The sequence below is a fragment of the Punica granatum genome, chromosome 8 (genome assembly GCF_007655135.1).
Source record: "Punica granatum isolate Tunisia-2019 chromosome 8, ASM765513v2, whole genome shotgun sequence".
NCBI lineage: Eukaryota > Viridiplantae > Streptophyta > Magnoliopsida > Myrtales > Lythraceae > Punica > Punica granatum.
Window position 1 is genome coordinate 8,739,973 of NC_045134.1, and position 18,206 is coordinate 8,758,178.

Genomic DNA, 18,206 nt, shown 5'->3' on the forward strand with positions numbered 1-18,206 from the left:
GATTTGTGAATTTAATTGGATTTGTGCAATTTAATTGGATTTCAGTGACGTCTGAGTTGTGGGGAGCTATTTCTGAGCAATTGCAAAGGAGATGCGGAGTGAGTTTGAACCGTTCACTGCGAGGTCGTCTCTTATTGAGAGTAAGGGATCTTCTCGATCGTGATTGAGAGTTGGAGGTGAGGCATATACCAGCGGGAAGGTAATTCATGAGCGGATCTTCTATTCAATCATGCATTGCAAATTCTTACTTCTTAAATTAACTTATGGTGAAATATATTCAAGATATTGTGCAATAACTTCTTAAGATTCTACTGTATGACAGATTGAATTCATTAGTGAAAATAAAACCACTCGTTGTAAAATATAACTTTGAAACCAATATGGATTGGTTCTGGCGGTTTCGCGCTTGAACTCTTAAAGCAAGATCTCGGGTTTGAGTTTTGTGATTGGAGAAAATCCATGCTTATGAGAGTTTTACCCCGCAATGGGGCGACTACAATCGTGCTGGATTAGTTGGAGTTTATTAAATTTTCGCATATCAGAATATACGTCGGAAAAAAAAAGGTATGGAATCATCACAATATGTAAATCACATATCTCCAAAGAATCAATTATTGTTTGTCGGTTTTATTATGTAATTCACAATATGTAATTCATGAAAATTATCCAAAAAAGCTACTGTTTTCCATATGAATCTATTATTGTTTGTCAGTTTTATTATTCTTTCAATGAAATTATTTTATTTCGCCCCTTAATTTTACGGTACAAAATCACTTTAAACATCGTGTCCCTCGGATAAATTCCTATTTCCGTCCCTGCCTGGGCATGACCATTTTAAAATATGATCCGTATATATATACACCTAATATGTATATATATGTATATATGAATCACCCAGCAACTATGACGTGGTTCAAAACGTTCATGATACCCTAACACTATATTTAGATATTCTTGATTAAGGGGCTCAGGAGAGGATGGGTCTGGAGGGTTATGAAAAGTTAAGGAGAGGAATGTTTTGAGGGGTTACGAAGGGTTCCGAAATCCTTGTTTGGATAGAGCTCATTGAGGGGTTTGAAGGGATTTGATTTGATTCATTTTATTATTTTGGATTTGTTTTGGGGTCGAATTGTCAAATTATTTTTTTAATAAGAGATGCACAAAAACATCCAAAACCTCCCAATTTGAAGGTTTGAAATTATGGCATTTGGAGGGATTTCAGCCCCTACAAAACCTTTATAAAATTTTCCCAAATAAGGTTATTGGAGGGTAAACCTCCAATCCCCCCTCCGAAAATTCCCAAAAACTCCCTAACCCCTCGGAGTGCGTTGTGGCAGTTTGATGGTAATGTAAATTCCCAACAAAGTGATAATCTGCTTTCCCATCCTCTGGTGGGAAATCTACATTACCACTCCTGTGTGAATATGAATTATCACGATCCAATCAAACGTGAAAATCTGATAGACTATGGGAAAATAATTCACATTTCTAGGAACGTGGATGGATTTCTATATACCAAATGCACTCTCAATCCAAGCATAGCGTAAGCCTACCTAATCACAGTTTGCCAGGTTGGCATAATGATGACTTTTCGGGCTCAAAAGTTTATCATGGTATATAGAAGGTTGTGAAAATGGCGGATTTTTGGTGAAGTGCAAGAAGGGATTTACATGCTTTTGGGCTCTAACAGTGCCTTGGCGGGTCTTTTGTTGAGTCTGATCATAAATTTTAAGACTGCCCTAGAGCACAGGCACCGCAGGAATTGGGGCTGGCAAGATCCGGTGACTTCTCTTTCCGAAAAACCATTTCCAAGATACGTTTGGAACCCTGCGGGTAAGTAACCATTTCATAATTCATTCTGCACCATTTACAGAGATCAGCAAAGCAGTTATTGGAAAGACTGCCCATACAAGTCTTAAGCACTGGTTCTCGCAATGCTGTCATTAGCTTGAGTTCAAGACTCAAGATTATACGTACATACAGAAAAATCAACCATCTTCTTCGCCAATTCTTCCATACTCGGTGGTTGCTGCTGAAGAAAATATAGGCCGAAACAAAAAATACCAATTACTTCTTCCTCGCAGTCATGTAAGGACCAAGTAATGCTTGTGAAGGGGTTATACTACTAATATACTCTTGACACACACAGAATTACTAGAGGAGTCCTCGAGGAACTGTTGAGAGACAACATTGAGAGACAGTTCTAAACTCCTGATAATAGCTCATTTGGATTTGATATGATAGACAAGGAAACTTCAGCAAAAGTGAAACCAGTTCGTAATAACAACACTTCACCCTCGATTTCGGTGCATACTCCGAGACTCTGATGCAGAACTACTGCCTTGCCATTTCCATTGATCAAAGAAACACGAGCGCAATTGATCTACATGGGATGATGGAATGGTTTGGAGAGAGGGGAATAGAGGATGAGTGGGCAAATTCTTAAACGAGTTCACATGTGGAAGGTGAAGAGAGCATTTATGAAAATCTTTGAGGAAAAAACTCTGGAATGGGTAGCCCTTCTTCCTTTTGGCCACAGGTTGCTAGTTATGAAATGCAGGAGAACGCTGAATGATCTCAAGAACAGTACAGAATGGGAAAGGCAGGCCGTACTTGGTTGTTGGGATCAATTTCTGTGACGTCCAGAATGGCTCATGGGAGGCTTGTGTGTGAACCCGGCAAGCAAAGGTTAAGGAGCAAAGTCCTGAACTAAAAACTCACTCTTAGACCACCAAGACACCAAGGCGAGATGCGTGATTTAATTCAAGGACCCTGTCACCCGATCCCAAATTAATCCTGCTCATGCTAACTTTCAAGTCTAGCTTTGTGAATCATCTGGTGACAGAAGCTCCATGCAGTGTGTGTTGCATCTAGTAAGTACAGATGCATCCATCCAATAAGTTTGGCTGCAAAACCAGGATGGACAACATTAATTCGATGAATAAAAATGATTAGAAGTGGCGAGAGGAATTTGGCAAATCACATAATCGTCAGGGGAAAGAAAATGTTTCAATTAGTGAAGCTGAAGAGTGCAACCTCATTACAGTATATCGGACTAGCTGGAGACTGTTGTTTCTCAAGTCCCTTGGGTCTGAGCTTCTCATGCAGCATCAATGCATGGATGAGTAACCGGTACAAGGATTCTCATGCAGCAGACAGCTTCGAACAGTTTTCTCCTTTTAAAGCACGGAGTGCTAGCAGCATATCAGGATGGCAGTGAGAAAAATGCATGGAATTGGTGTCTTCCGCGAGTTGCTAGTTTTGCATGTTAAAGAAACCACGAATTAACAAACAGCATTTTTTGTTATACATTGTACACATTATAAACAAAAAGAAAAAACGGCACTATGCTAAGTACCATGTTCTCTCAGATCCCAAGCGACCATGCAATACTATCCAGTCTAGAATGTGACTTGGCGTAGATCCAAAATCCTGGAAACTGAAAGCGTGAAATATTCGTAAACGGTTTGTGAGCTTGTTTCATTGATGAAGTGAAAGCAGAAGACAGAAGAAGCAATATAAATGAATGGTGTCGGATTTACTGCAGAGCAGTTGTTATGTACCTTATAGCTCCCTCCGTACAGACAGATGTTGCACTCCGCAGCTCTATGCCTCACATTAAGATGGAATGCCTTCCAAATGTCTCCCCCGGATAAAGATGAAACATCAAATACCTCAACTGGTGCCTTCAGGACATGAGCCATTGACAAGGGCAATGACTAAACAACTCTAGTCACCAAACAAGTGACAAAGCTGCTTTCATCCATCAGAACATGGAGGAAAAATGACGAATTTAATTTTTCGTGCTGATTGAGATAAAATTTATTCAGCTGATATATATGCTGAAGCTCGGATATTATGCAACAAAATCAGCAATTCACCTCTCCCTCTTTCGGAAACTGGACTGAGAAGATGACTTTATGAGGTTGCGGTAAAATAATCTAGAGAACAGGAAGTATACTGTCCTGTTTCAATGAAGCAACTGAGAATATGAGACAGAATATGAGCCAATAAGCATATATTTTGTTAAAGGAACGGAAGAATTTGCTAGCATTTTAGACACTGTAGCAGCAACGAGGAAATGCTTAACAAGCACCTACCTCCTGATAATTGCCCACTTCAGCAAAATCTAAATGGAGGCTCTCGGAAAGGAAAGGGCTTGTGCACTTGTTTCATTGAATCACTGAAATCGGAGACACCGGAAGCCATAGGAGTGCTGCCATCATAGTAACCGCAAAAGAGTTAGGTAAATTATCAAAAACCCACCATAAAAATAAAAGTGATGACTGATGCTTCTGGACTGTGATGCTGATAACTCAGAAGGGTTATATCCTTTCGAGAGGAAAGATGATAGAGCTGCTAATGGCACATCCACATGGCATTGACATTATATAAGAATTGGATTCTGTCTTTGTATTCAAAGATAAAAGACAAGTATTTTTAAGTACCATATTCTGTCCTACCGCAGAATTAGGAGAATACGAGACTCACCAAAGAGGGAATATAAGATCCAAAGCAGAACAGGAACTGCACAGGGAGGAACTAATTGTGTAGGCAGAAAAGGTTCAGGAGAAAACTCCTCGACGAACCCATATCGTGCAACCTGCAGTGCTTCTTGATTCTGCAGCTGAGCAATGCCTGCAATACCAATGTCCCCATATTGAACTAATAAGTCACGATGCTTATCACAAGTAACATGATTATCCCTACGGAAAAGAGTCTTCCCTTTATTTTGAGGATTACAACTTAAGAAAGAAGGAACGTAGAAGAACAAGCCACCCTCAGAGTGATCAGATTGAGCCATTTTGTGAGACCCGGTGGATTTTTTTTTTTCCAAACATATGCTTATATAAATATATTATACATGTAATGTACTTTTATGCTGCAAAAAAAAATAAAATGAGAGAGTAAGTGGTGGCGTGGGCCAAAATCCTTCTTCCACCGCCACACATTTATTTTAATTGTTTGTTTGTTTCTTTGTCTATTCTTTTTCTTTTTCTTTTTCTCGGGTTTTGCTGGGGAAGAAACGAAGGAGAGAAGGAGAGAGAAGTATCGAGAAACAGAGCACGAGAGGGAGAGAAGAGAGAGGGGTGAGTGGGGAAATTCAGTAAAATCAGTAAATAAGTCAAAGCATAACATAAATGGACTGGAAAACGCGAGATGAAGCTGAACGCTGAAGCTGCAGGATGCAACCTCATAACACTATCTCAGAATAGCTGGAGTCTGTTGTTTCTCGAGTCCCTTGGGTCTGAATTTCTGGTGCAGTAGAAATGCATGGAGGTCTAACTGGTGCAGGGATTCAGAGCACGGAGGGCTAGTAGGGCATCTGGATCGGCGAGTTTTGCTTGTAAAAGAAACCATATGAATTAACAAACAACATTTTTCGTTATCCATTTGCCCACATTATAAACAAAGAAAATAGGCAATAAGCTAAGTACCATGTTTTCACAGATCACGAGCAACCATGCAATACTATCCGCCCAAATGCAACTTGGCGTAGATCTGAAATCCTGGAAACTGAAAACATGAAATATTCATAAACAGATTATGTGCTTGTTTCATTGATTAAGTAAAAGCAGAAGACAGAAGAAGTGATACGAATGAATGACGTTGGATTTACTACAGAGCAATTGTTATGTACCTTATAGCTCCCTCCAATCCAGGCAGACAGATGTGGCACTCCACAGCGCCAAGCCTCACATTAAGATGCTTTCATCTATCAGAACATGAAAAGGGAAAAAATTAACTAATTTATATTCTCATGCCGATTAAGACAATTTATCCAGCTGACTGTATATAAGCTGAAATTCGGATAGTTATGCAACAAAATCAGGAATTCACCTCTCCCACTTTCAGAAACTGGACTGACAAGTTGACATTGTGAGGTTGAGGTAAAATGATCTCGAGAATATACGAAGTATACTTGTCCTGTTTCAGTTGAAGCAGCAGAGAATATGAAACAGAATATGAGTCAATAAACATGATATTTTGTTATAGGAATTGAAGAATTTGCTAGCATTTTAGAGCATTCAATCCCTCCCCCTGGTAAAAACTTACTATTTCTCGGGTCACAAACAATGATTGGATTAATGACATTCGAGGGGTCTCCATGCAGTGCTTGTCATGCATAATACTTGAGCATGCATTCCATAAACTTCCCCCACAATACCGATATTCATGATGGACGAATGGTCAGGAGAGGCCTGATCAATTTAGCAGTCAAATTATATTCTCAGAACAGCTGTTTTGATCAGAATCTGACAAGTTGGGCGAGTTTGTACAATTTTAAGTTAGATGTATCTTGTTACGATATCAGACATGCTGGAGACTCTGGCAAAATTCAATGGGAAAGCTCTTGGCAAGAAACATTCATGACGGGCTTCTGCACCTGTTTCACTGTATAACTGAAAGCACTGACACCAGAAGCCATATGAGTTCTACCATCACAGTAACCACAGTAGGGTGATGTAAATCAACAAAACCCTCCGTAGAAATAAAAGCGCTAGCTGATGTTCATGGGAAATTCCATACCTTTGTAGTCTCTGAATTTGAATTCACGGTTCTGCTGCTGACAACTCGGAACAGTTATCTTCTTTCAAGGGGAAGGATGATAGAGCTGCTAATGGCGCATACGAACGGCATTGAGAGCATAGCAGAACTGCATCCTAGCTTTGGTTTCGTGAAAGATATAAGACAAAGGAAAGGCAAGCATACTTTTAAGTACCATATTCTGTCCCATAGCAGAGAATTGGAGAATATGAGACTCACCAAAGAGGAAATATAAGATCCAAAACAGAACAGGAATTGTACAAGGAGGGACTAGTTGGTGCAGGAGAAAACTCTTCAACGAACCCCATATCAAGGTCTGCAGTGCTTCTTGATTCCACCGTTTAGCAATCTCTTCAAATGAGCGTGCCTGAAACACCAATGTCCCTATATTGAATTAATAAATCATGATGCTTATCACAAGCAACAGAATCTATTGTAGAAAAACAAGCCACTTCAGAGTTGAAGAGTCTTCTGAACAGATGAGATGCGAGACCTGCGTAGTCAATCTGATTATATTGTATATGAACATGAACCATCAGGAAGTTAAGTCCATATCTGTTATAAACTAATTTAAGTTTTTAGATGAGAACTTGATATTTTTTCTCAAAGCCAAAAGCTTGGTATGGGCGAAATCCATTGAGAGGCACACTTGATTTAAGTTCAATACTGTCTCTAATTCCTAAATTTGTAGACAAAATATTAACGATTTTACCTCGGTTCTGGGTTTACACTCCTACAAAGAGCTGGACTGCTCCAGGCAAAGATGAAATATGATATATCACATCTATTGCATTTAATAGATCTCCTTTTACGTCGAGCAGTCAAGTTTGGGGAATCATGCTAGCTTTTGTCTCCACGAACACCAGAGGCCAACAACTAGCGAGATTTTTTTTTCCTTTGTCAGAAAATGAAAGCCAAAAGAATGATAAAATTGCCTTCTACTGGCCATAAGATTATCAGCTACGGACAAAAAACTCGGTCTGAAGAATTTATATAAGACCATTGAAGAAGAAGCCTTACCTGCTTCAGAATTTATCAGTCACACTACTACTCTTTTGATCCTGTTTTGATCCTTCATGGGCTCACATGGTTGTGGCAGTGGGGAGCAGATGTCAAGATGGTCCTTGGGGAAATTCTGTAAAATCAGATTTAGCACAGCAGGACTTCTAAAAGGTACTGAATCAACAGTATATCTATTAGTTCGGGAACGTTGCAGATGTTGATTGTAGCATTAACCCGCAAAGAAGGGGTTAAGGAGATGAACCCAATACCGAGCCAAACCAAGCCACTTCTCTCTAAAGGATTCAAAATGTACGAGATTAATTTAAGGGACCTGCCGCCAATCCCAAATTGAGATACAAGCCTCTCGAATCATCCTGTAATGGAGGCTCCATGCAGTGTTACTAGAGTCTTTTTGTTTGAGCATCCATTCATATATATGCCTGCAGGATGCAGAATTCGAAATTAATTTCAATAAGCAACATCAGCAAACAGTTGGTGAAAAAATTTGAAAAAACAGATGGCGAGAACATCATAAATAAGGATGAGAATTCACATAGTAATGTTGCTACATGAACCATGACGTGTGAATGGCCAGGGGAGAACTGAACAATTTCAGACTCACATAAGTTTCGGAATGGCGGTTTCAATCATGGACTCTGACAGGTTGGGCAAGCTGGTGCCTTCAGAACTGGATACATTGACAAGGAATGACGAGTGGAGCAAACATAAAGTGCGGAAAAAAAAAACAAAAAACTTAATCTGAATAACATTGGTTGGCAGGAAAATTTCATTGAAAGAAATTATAGATGACAAGCGAGGAAGAAGCCGGTACCTGGAGATGCTGACTTTAAGATGGGACATGTCCAACTTTTCATATATGCTGAAGTTTGGAAGTTGCAAAAAAAATCTACAAAAATGGGCATCTGAGCTGGTGATAGAATGATATCTCCACTGCTTACAGGAATTACCGTGCTGTTTAAATTCAATGAAACCTGAGGGACATGAAACAGAACATGAGTCGAAAAACTTGCTATCTCAACTACTGTTTATCTAAAGTAAAGAAGTTTTTAGCCTCACACATGCAAATGTAAGAAATATACCTCACAGAGGAACGAGAAAAGGCTTCATTGACAAGGGCAAAGGAGTCTCTTAACTTTTTCCCGTAGAAAAAGGTGAACTTTGACACTCGACATCTCTCGGCAGCTTGAGAGCTTCAGCTAAAAGAAGGAAACAAACAGTTTTAATCCTAAGATCATCTTTGCATTCTCTGTTTCGCAATTATACTCAGTTAGAAAAGGCAATATTAATTTCAACTACATGCTCTCTTATTCATAAACTCTGGACTGACAAACGCATCCTTTAGAGGATGAACATGTCTTTTGATTCGTAACTTTATTGGCTTTAAGATTTAAATCCTTGGCTGAAAGGATTCTTGTTAGCCTTTCGATTTTAGGACTAAATTGACAAAAAAGACTGTCCACAGACTGTTATTTCCATGTACACATTCGAAGAATGGGCAATAATCTAGCGTGGCGCAATCTATGGCAGAAAGATTGTGAAAAAAAATAAAAATAAAAGAAATCGATACCATACTTCTTTTTCTTTTTGAGATATGTCTAAAACAAAGCATTGAATAACTCTAGCAAAATAATAATTTTTATCTCTTAATGGCCGACCTAACTCGACTGGATTAGTTAGAGGTTCGACCCATTGGATTTCTGGATGTCAGGGTGCGCAGCAAAAAATTAATAATTCAATAGAAAAAATATTTACCCTCTTCACAAGATTTGATATACAAGGGCAAATGGGAATGAGATCAAGCAGGAGCAATTTTAGATTTAGAAAGAAATTAAAAGCAAATGGGAATGAGATCTGTATTGACTGACCTTCAGTGCGAATCTCACTCCACTTCAGACAACGTATAGGCGTGGGATGTGAGAAATCTTAGGCCAGTCCTCTCCGGTTTTCCTTTTGCACCTTCTCGTCAGCTCCTTCTCACATCCGTAAACTTCAAGATATTGGAGTGAGGTGAGCTGGGGAAACCACTCAGGCATAGCCTTTAGATCGGTGCACCTTCTGATGGATAGACTTTCAAGGTTAGTGAGGTGCTGAATCCACCACGGGAGAGTCTCCATTTTTTCCCCCCAGAATGACAAGTCTCGGAGCTTAGCGAATTGCAAATTAGACATGTCTTGTTGATCTCCCGACTCCCCTGTCCTCGACAAGTCAAGTTCTGGACAGTCACATAGCGACAACGACTCGAGGGTGGTGAGAAGCGGAAGAAACAGTCTTCTGGGCAGAGACTTCAAGCCAAAGCAAGTTTCAATCGTTAATTCTTGGAGGTTGGGGAGGTACTGGAACCACCCAGGCAAAGACCTCGTCTTGTGAACTTCGGTTATCGTAATTTGGCGAAGCTTATGGCCGCCCTGTAATTGGTGCATGCCTTCACCACCACCGCAACCATCATCTTCATCGTCATCCTCAGTTGATAAATCAAGCTCTTCACAGTTATATATTTCCAGCTTCTCGAGGGCGGGTAGGTACCGAAGGATCGCCCTCCCAGAGAGAGCTTTCAGGCGAGACCAATTACTGATGGCAAGAGACTTGAGAGACGGGACGGACTGAAACAACTCCATCGGCAAGTGGTCCGCATCATTCATGCTATCGATGGCAAGTGACGTTAGAGCGGAGACAGGAATAGAAGTTATGGAGATGAACGTCATCTTTGATGTGGATGGATTTGGCACTGCCAACGAGGGTAAATTTGTGGGGTGGTGGCCGGGTTGTGGATCGGAGTGGTCTGCAGCATTCCTCAACAACTGTTCCAGAAGTTTGATCGTGGTGACCGACACGTGTAGCTGTTCACCTTGCATGTAAGAGAATTTTGGGCAGCTATCTATATCAATTTTGACATTGTCAACAAACTTGCAGAGCATATATGAAGAAGAATGATCCTCCTCCTCCTCCTCCCGAATATCTTCTTCTTGTTCAATTCTGTTGTCCCTCCTGCTTCTCCTCTCCCATCCCTTGAATTTATCCAAATTATACAGCTCTATTTCCTTTAAGGATGGATAGAAAGACTGCAGTGTCCCACTACTCTCCGATAATTCTACACACTCCAAATTATCCAAAGAATCTAAGCAGATTTTTTTAAGGAAAGGGAGATGATCCAGAGGTGGTAGATGGTTGCATTGTTGACAAACAAAAATCCGAATCTCGACAAGATCATGCAGTTGAGAAAGCCAGGATGGAAGCCTGACACCATCATATCCTAATATATCCAATCCTCTAATATCTCGATGGGGTCGCAGTCTCTGTAAAACCTCTTCTGCATTGGCCCTAACTTCATCAGGGCACCAATGTAGTCCCAACTTTTGAATAGCAAGCTTCTCCATTGAGAAGGAAGCATCCACCTCGCTCGAAATACTTTCCACATTTTCCAAGCCTTCAATAATCAGTCCTTTATTCCTCAATAATATTCCGGCAAGTCTGCTCAACTCATTCAACCTTGCAGCATTTCTGTTCGATTTCTTCCCCACCACGAATACATTCAACATTTGCAGACTAGTCAACTTCCCAATCCCCCTTGGCATATGTGTTAACGCATAACAATCAATCAGATCAAGCTGCCTTAAATTGACCAACTTTGTAATGCCTCTTGGTAATCCTTTTAGCTTGTGACAACTACTAAGATTAAGGATCTCCAAGTTGCACAACCTGCTAATAGAATTTGGAAGAGAAGTTAACTCCTTATTCTCTGAGAGATCAAGGCTCCTCAAATGCTTCAGTTTACTGATAGACTTTGATATCGCCTTTATGTTGACAGCACGAATACGTAGCGCACGAAGATTTCTAAAATATGAAACCTCTAGATGAGCAATCAGAATTCTCTTTTCAACCATAAGAAACAGGGACCTTATTCTTTGGTCTCTCTCAAACCCTTTAATCTCGTCCAAATCAAACGTAATAGATACATGGCGGGCACCTTTTGGAAAGCTTTTCGCATGTGAGCTATCAATGGTGATACAAATATCTCCGGCAACTGACTCTGCAAGGTCATGCATCAAATCATGCATCTTGCATCTCACAATGTTCCCATAATGATCTTCTTGGATGTCCTGGAAAAAGGATCTCGAAAGCAGCTCCATGAAATAATCATAACCTACTTCTTCGACGGTTTTCTTATTGTCTAGGGGTCTGATAAACCCTTGTGCCATCCAAAGATAAATGAGCTCAAGTGGATCCAGCTCATAATCTTTTGGAAACAGGCTGCAGTAAGCAAAACATTGTTTCAAATGCGATGGCAGAAAATCATAGCTCAGCTTAAGCGATGGCATGATGTCACCTTCCTTTTGGTCTATTCTCGATAAATCATTATTGTTAAAGTTCAACCATTCCTCTTCGTTATTACTTAAGAACAATAACAATCGACCAATGGTCATAATTGCAAGAGGAACTCCGGCACATTTCTTCAGAATTTCTTTCGCGATTGCGTCCAATTTCTGATTCCTCAACTCATGTTCATGCTTCATTGCCATCCGCATTAGCAGTGTGAGCGAGTCATGCTCAGGCAAGCCGCTCAATTCATGAAAGGTTCGAGTCATAGTTGTGGCCACACGGCGAGAACGAGCAGTCACCAATATCTTACTTCCTCTTGCACTATTCACAAGTAATCCTTCCAGTTTCAACCACTCATACCGATTTTCATTCCATACATCGTCTAGCACGAGTAGATACTTCTTTTTATGTAGCTCTTCTCCCAGCACATTTTGCGAGCCCACAGCATTCATACTCGTGAGATCTTTTCCAGAAGTACATTCCCGTTTTATCTTTCTTAGAATATCCTCCACACAGAAATTGGTTGATACACAAACCCAGAGCTTCAGCTCAAAATATTTCTGGATGCTTTCATCGTTGAATACGAGTCTTGCTAAAGTTGTCTTCCCTAAGCCTCCAACACCTACTATTGCGAGAATGGAAACATTCTCCTCAAAATCAGGATTGAGCAAGAACTGGACAACCTGCTTCTTGTCATTTTCTCTTCCAATCACATATGGTTCCGAGTCGAACGGATAGGTTTGCGGTCTAGGTCGGTTCTCCACGAAACTCCCAAGATTATTGCTTCTGCTGACATTGTAATCGAACTTATCACTCTTAATGGCATCAATCCTCCCCCTGATCTCCATGACTCGATGAGCCATCTTACTGGCATAAATCAGCTGGTTAGACGAGGAGAAGAATATATGCACCTCATTGAGGATCCGCTTACCTCTTCCCGTCACTCTTCGACGTCGCAGGGCCTCCGTGGAGAAGTCATCGAGCAGGTCATCAGCATCGTAAACAACATCTTTCAACTTTTTGAGCCAGTCCTTCACATCCTCAGCCTCGACTTGTCTTTTTTCTGCCTCACGAAGCAGGGCACTGATAGCAGCAATGGTATCCTGGAGTTTCCGGAGCTCACTTTGACACCACATTCCAATCCAATCTCCTGGGAGACAAGGGAAACTAGCTGCCCAGTGATGGAATCCACAACGCTCCCCAAATTCAGTTCGGCCATGGTTTCTCACAACAGATTGGAAGTCAATGGAAGGAGATGATCACAGATAGAAAACTTTGAGCTCTCGGCAATGGTAATGGAATGGAGTGAGGGGGCAGCGGCATGTCGTTGGCCTAAAGCACATATAGATGCAACTAAAGGTGATCATCAAACCGAATATGTGAACTGTAATTTGGATAACTTTTTCATGGAATCCATTCTAAAATATATCACAAGTTTTTGCTAATAGCTAATAAAGAAGCACGGATACTCTTACGAGTATTGAAATTGGAGCCTCTTGCTTACACGGGTAGATTGGGATTTTTATTTCTTGTTCTTTTTGTTTTTTCCGGTTACATTATTTCTTGTTCTTTTAGGTTTCACTCAAGAGATTGATTTGCTTATTGCCATATCAAGTTCCTCATTTTTGGCTCAAGTCCTCTTATGTATATTTTGCTAATTCATTTAATCTGCGACATTATTTAAGCTCCTATATATAGTCTGTGTTGTTTATCGAGATCGGAGATATATAATATATATTTCCCCGATTTATGTAGACTGTTAAGAGAGTTGGGCATATATGTCAAAGAGAAAAAAATATTTATATATTTGATCGGATGGACCACCACTCAATATTTACTTTTAGAACGTATTAAATTTAATATATCTATAATACATCAATCAATCAATATATATAGTAAAGGAGAATCAGCACATTAAATCTGCAATAACATTAAATCAAATAAAAGTAAAAATGTAAAATGTGTATAATATGCATAGAGTATTTTTAGTATCTCAAAATTTAATGTAAAAATGTAAAATGTGTATAATAGGCATAGAGTATTTTTAGTATCTCCACTCTATAAATCACAAAAAAAAAAGGAATTCATGACCCTAATAGTATATTCTTTATGAATTGATTAATTAAAAACTTAATATAGACACTTATAAGATTAATATTCGGAATATCCAAAGCATTTGATTGAAAGACGCATGCAATATTTACAATGGGTTATATTTAAATAATAAATTGACGAATCATTAAAAATTACAACATGTGGCCTCAATGTATAATTTTGACAAATTTTATTAGAACAGCAAAATATAATTGCTAACTAATTTAAAATTGAAATACTCAAGCATTTGACCTTGAAAATATTTAGTATGCTAATTTATTTAATAATTTGCATGATTTATTATATGCATGTATATGTTTATATCAATTGTATATATAAAGTGGATGGCGGTCTAGGTAAAATATGTATAAAATATATAGGAATATGTTTATGTTGTATTTATATCAAGTGAACGATATTAGAAAAGTTTCTTTTTTATATGTTTAAAAAATATTACTAAGGTAATCATCCAAAAATAAAAAGAAGAAATTCTAATATATATATACAGTTATAATATGAAGTCAAGTTAATTATACAATGGGAGGTTAAAAAACTGAGATATAAATTAAAGCATGTCCAAAAAGCAGGAAAAAAACTCAAGAAAATACCAAACCTATTACAATCTTGTGTAAAACATTCGCTTAAGTTTAAAAGATAAGGAATGAAGCACTTATTTTACATAATTAAGGTGTCTTGATTATGTTGCATCACAATATATAAACATGATGTATTTTTATCTGAAATATAGTTGTATTAAATTATGTATGTCTCTTCATTGCTAATATATAAAGAAAATGATGCTAAAAGGGGTATAAATAGAATTATGAGACATTTAATCAAGCATAGAAATACTGATATTATAAATATAATTATTTTTAATAATTTTGATTTGTAACTTTTGTAAAAATCCCTTGCAAGCACGAGTACACTAGTGTGTGTATATATATATATATATATATATATATATATATAATTGACTCCTAAAAGCAATTAATGGGTTCAAAATTAATAGGGCCAGAATCGTCAATTTATTTTATCGATAAATAATCTTTGTAGAACTTTCTTATGTTATTATAAAATTTGAGAAGAATTAAAAAAATGTATATATTTATCTATTACTTTAGCCACTATATTCGATATAATGAATGTCCAAGATACGATATATTATTTTAACTTACTTATATAATTACAAACTTATATATTAATTATAGTACCCATATATCCACACTTTGAATATAGTAAAAGACAAAACAAATTCTTTCGAACTAATATAATTTAGAAATCTTAATAAGTGATAATAAATGTAGAAATCAATTCTAGATTGAATATTATATGTAGATATATATATATATGTAATTAGCTAAAAATGGTTTTTATTGAAATGACAATGTATAATTTCATAAGTATAACAAAATATAATATAATATCGTTCAAATTATCAACATAATAAGTAGCAAACTAAATGGCTTAAAAGTAAGTTTCTTTTTTTCAAAGATCAAAATAAATTATATAATTTTATGAAAACGACAAGGCGCACTGCAATAGATGGCACGCTAAAAGAAACACTTAATTTAATATTAATGTAGTTTTAAACGAAAAAAGATTGTTGCAAGCAAACTAATTTAATGATATTAAGGTCATTTGAAAATTAAATTAGTAATTCCATGATATTATGATTCATGAAAATTAAAAATATAACTAACATTTGGAAATTAAAAGTCCACAAAACAGTGTATTAAGAACAAAAATAAAATTGCAAATTAAAAATTCATGAATAGATTATCCATGATAAAACATTGCAATATATAAATGACTGCATAGATACATAATTCATATTGAATAAGACATTTAGTTGCAACATTATTATTGGATTATTTATATTTAGTCTAATGTCATTGAAAATTATTGTTTTGAATTCAAATTAATCATTTTTTTATTAATGAGAAACATTTTTTAAAAAATGTGACTAAATCTCATAAAGATGATAAATAGGTATGCGATAACGAAACCCATGCAACGGACAAGACAGAATACTAGTTTATAGTAAAAGAGAATTGGTGCATTTATTATACACTAAATATTTTAGTATATGCAATTATATTAATTTGTACAAAATATTAATAAATTTTAATTTTAATACCAAGGAAATGTCTCAAATATAATTTCTACCCTGACAATAACTTAAAAGATATTTAAAATATATTTCATATATAAGCTTTTTGCTCTTATTTTATAATTGCAGAATTTAAGTAAATGTACATATATTTTAGGTGCTAAAAAGTATCCTTTTATGATTCATCCTTTTAGCTTAAAGGGAGGTTATCTACCAAGGTTTCATGCGCCTTGAGTTCAGTAGTACACTAATAAATAATTATTGTTTACCATGATTTGATAATTTGGTCATTATAATTTTAAAAAAACGAATAAATCTATTTTCATTTTTTTATCGATTATGGACTAGAACAGAGAAGCAAGTAAAGATAGTGGACCAAGCTAAGAAAATAAAGTGAACCAATCTATTTAAAAGTATACTTTTCTATTAATAAAAATTTATAAGTTTGTCGATGAACTTAAGTAAAAAATTATTACTATGTAATGAAGCAGAAATTGTGTGACTATATAATTATTGGGGTTATTTTATTAGATATATTTACTATTAAGTTCACATATTTGTATGCATATAGTGCATGGGATAATAAAATGACAAAAGAACATACGATCAAAATCATGAAATCAGGATATTATGCTTGTAGAATATTATTGCTCATAGCATTATAAACCTTTTATTGGTCGAAACCATGTTATAAACTAATAGTATAATATAGAGAAAAATTCAATTTGGTCATCGAAAGATCAGTTTGTCAACAATTTGGTCCCTTAATAAATTTTGCCAACAATTTGCTCTCGAAATATCAGTTGGCCAACAATTTGGTCGCTCAATGAATTTTTCCAATAATTTGGTACTCAAAAAATTAGTTGGCCAACAATTTGGTCCTCGATATATCAGTTGGCCAATAATTTGGTCATCAAAAGACCGTTCCTCCAGACAATTTAGTCCCGACGTTTTAACTGACTGTCGACATCATGGTGATAATATGATTTGGAAGCTAATATGGCACATCCTTAACTAACGGCAATTGAAAAATGAAATTTTTAATCCCCAAAACCGTTATGACATTGTTTTGGTCATCCCACCCCCCATCATCTATAATGAAAACGAGAATCTCAACTAACCTGGAATCAATCGACGTGGTCTAACCTGCACGAAACACGTGATGAAGTTATTGATTTCACCACTCGTTCACTATGTCTTCACACTTTGCAGAGAGATTTTCTAAGTTAGGGTTGAAATGGAGGAAGGGAGAATGGCGGGATTTAGAGAGATAAGGGAGAGAAAATGTGAACGTCTTTTGGTATGGTGAGGGAGCGGAACAACATCGTTCAATTTTAGTGGGGTTATGGGTTTTTTTCTTTGGGGGATGAAACGATATCGTCTTTTTATTTATCTTCATTAGGTTTATATGGGTTTTTTTTTTACCTTATTGGTAAAATTCAATTAAATCTAATAATATATAATTCTGTAATCTATTGATTGTAAATTGAGATTTTTTTAATAATCTAAAATGTGTATATATAATATGTAATTATAATTGACGAAAAGAAAAGGTGGATCACCTTTCATATCGTGGAACACACATGCTCCATGCCTAGTAATAATATTTTTCAGGATCAATAAATGATTACTGCTTTCATTATTGGGAAGAACAGAGAAAATGATATCTCAATAATTGATGCGTTCCTTCAACGCGAGAAAAGGGGAAAAAGGATTGCTTGCCCCATCTTTTTGGCCAGATGGATTCCAATACCCAAAACAAGGTAATCAAAAAGAAAAAGAGAAGATAAGAAGATGCTTGCACCCTCATTGCTGGTCAGGTGGAATCCTATTCCTAATTAAGAGGACCCGCCTGGCATAGTTTGAAACATATCGTGTTTGTGTTGATTATAATTATTGATGGAATGGTACGTATTGATGCTTCAGTTACTATACGACATTCGAATTAAGCAGATTACATGATCTTCCATTAGTACGCAAAATTTTCATATGCTATGTTACCTGGAATATATAGATTAAGCTAATTAATGTGTACTGGTACTGAATTATCTACAGTCTAATACGAATATGGTCCTATCTAGTAAAAGATATTACGGAATTGAAACCATTG

General features: G+C 36.9%; 1 protein-coding gene across 12 annotated transcripts; it reads right to left on the minus strand.

Moving 5' to 3' along the window:
* Window positions 1-1,814: 1,814 nt before the first annotated feature.
* On the minus strand, window positions 1,815-17,442 carry LOC116189606 (putative disease resistance protein RGA1). Of its 12 annotated transcripts, none has more exons than XM_031519330.1 (21): window positions 17,218-17,442; window positions 9,438-13,221; window positions 8,652-8,768; window positions 8,384-8,543; window positions 8,174-8,239; window positions 7,570-7,991; window positions 7,262-7,425; window positions 6,769-6,916; window positions 6,532-6,669; window positions 6,282-6,413; window positions 6,058-6,203; window positions 5,842-5,928; window positions 5,642-5,716; window positions 5,439-5,517; window positions 4,492-4,638; window positions 4,101-4,216; window positions 3,882-3,965; window positions 3,564-3,753; window positions 3,359-3,439; window positions 3,037-3,255; window positions 1,815-2,906 (listed from the first exon to the last, which is right to left on the minus strand). In XM_031519330.1, the coding sequence occupies exon 2, from the start codon at window positions 13,023-13,025 to the stop codon at window positions 9,462-9,464; it is 3,564 nt and encodes a 1,187-aa protein (XP_031375190.1). In that variant the 5' UTR covers window positions 13,026-13,221; window positions 17,218-17,442; the 3' UTR covers window positions 1,815-2,906; window positions 3,037-3,255; window positions 3,359-3,439; window positions 3,564-3,753; window positions 3,882-3,965; window positions 4,101-4,216; window positions 4,492-4,638; window positions 5,439-5,517; window positions 5,642-5,716; window positions 5,842-5,928; window positions 6,058-6,203; window positions 6,282-6,413; window positions 6,532-6,669; window positions 6,769-6,916; window positions 7,262-7,425; window positions 7,570-7,991; window positions 8,174-8,239; window positions 8,384-8,543; window positions 8,652-8,768; window positions 9,438-9,461. The 12 variants fall into 12 exon arrangements, with proteins under 12 accessions (XP_031375190.1, XP_031375189.1, XP_031375188.1 ...); XM_031519329.1 differs by having other exon boundaries at window positions 7,262-7,444; XM_031519328.1 differs by adding an exon at window positions 5,194-5,344 and having other exon boundaries at window positions 7,262-7,991.
* Between the last annotated feature and the right edge of the window lie 764 nt (window positions 17,443-18,206).

Bases quoted from the DNA above. Each gene is read 5' to 3' on its own strand.
- LOC116189606 (XM_031519327.1), bottom strand. From the start codon at position 13,025: ATGTGGTGTCAAAGTGAGCTCCGGAAACTCCAGGATACCATTGCTGCT.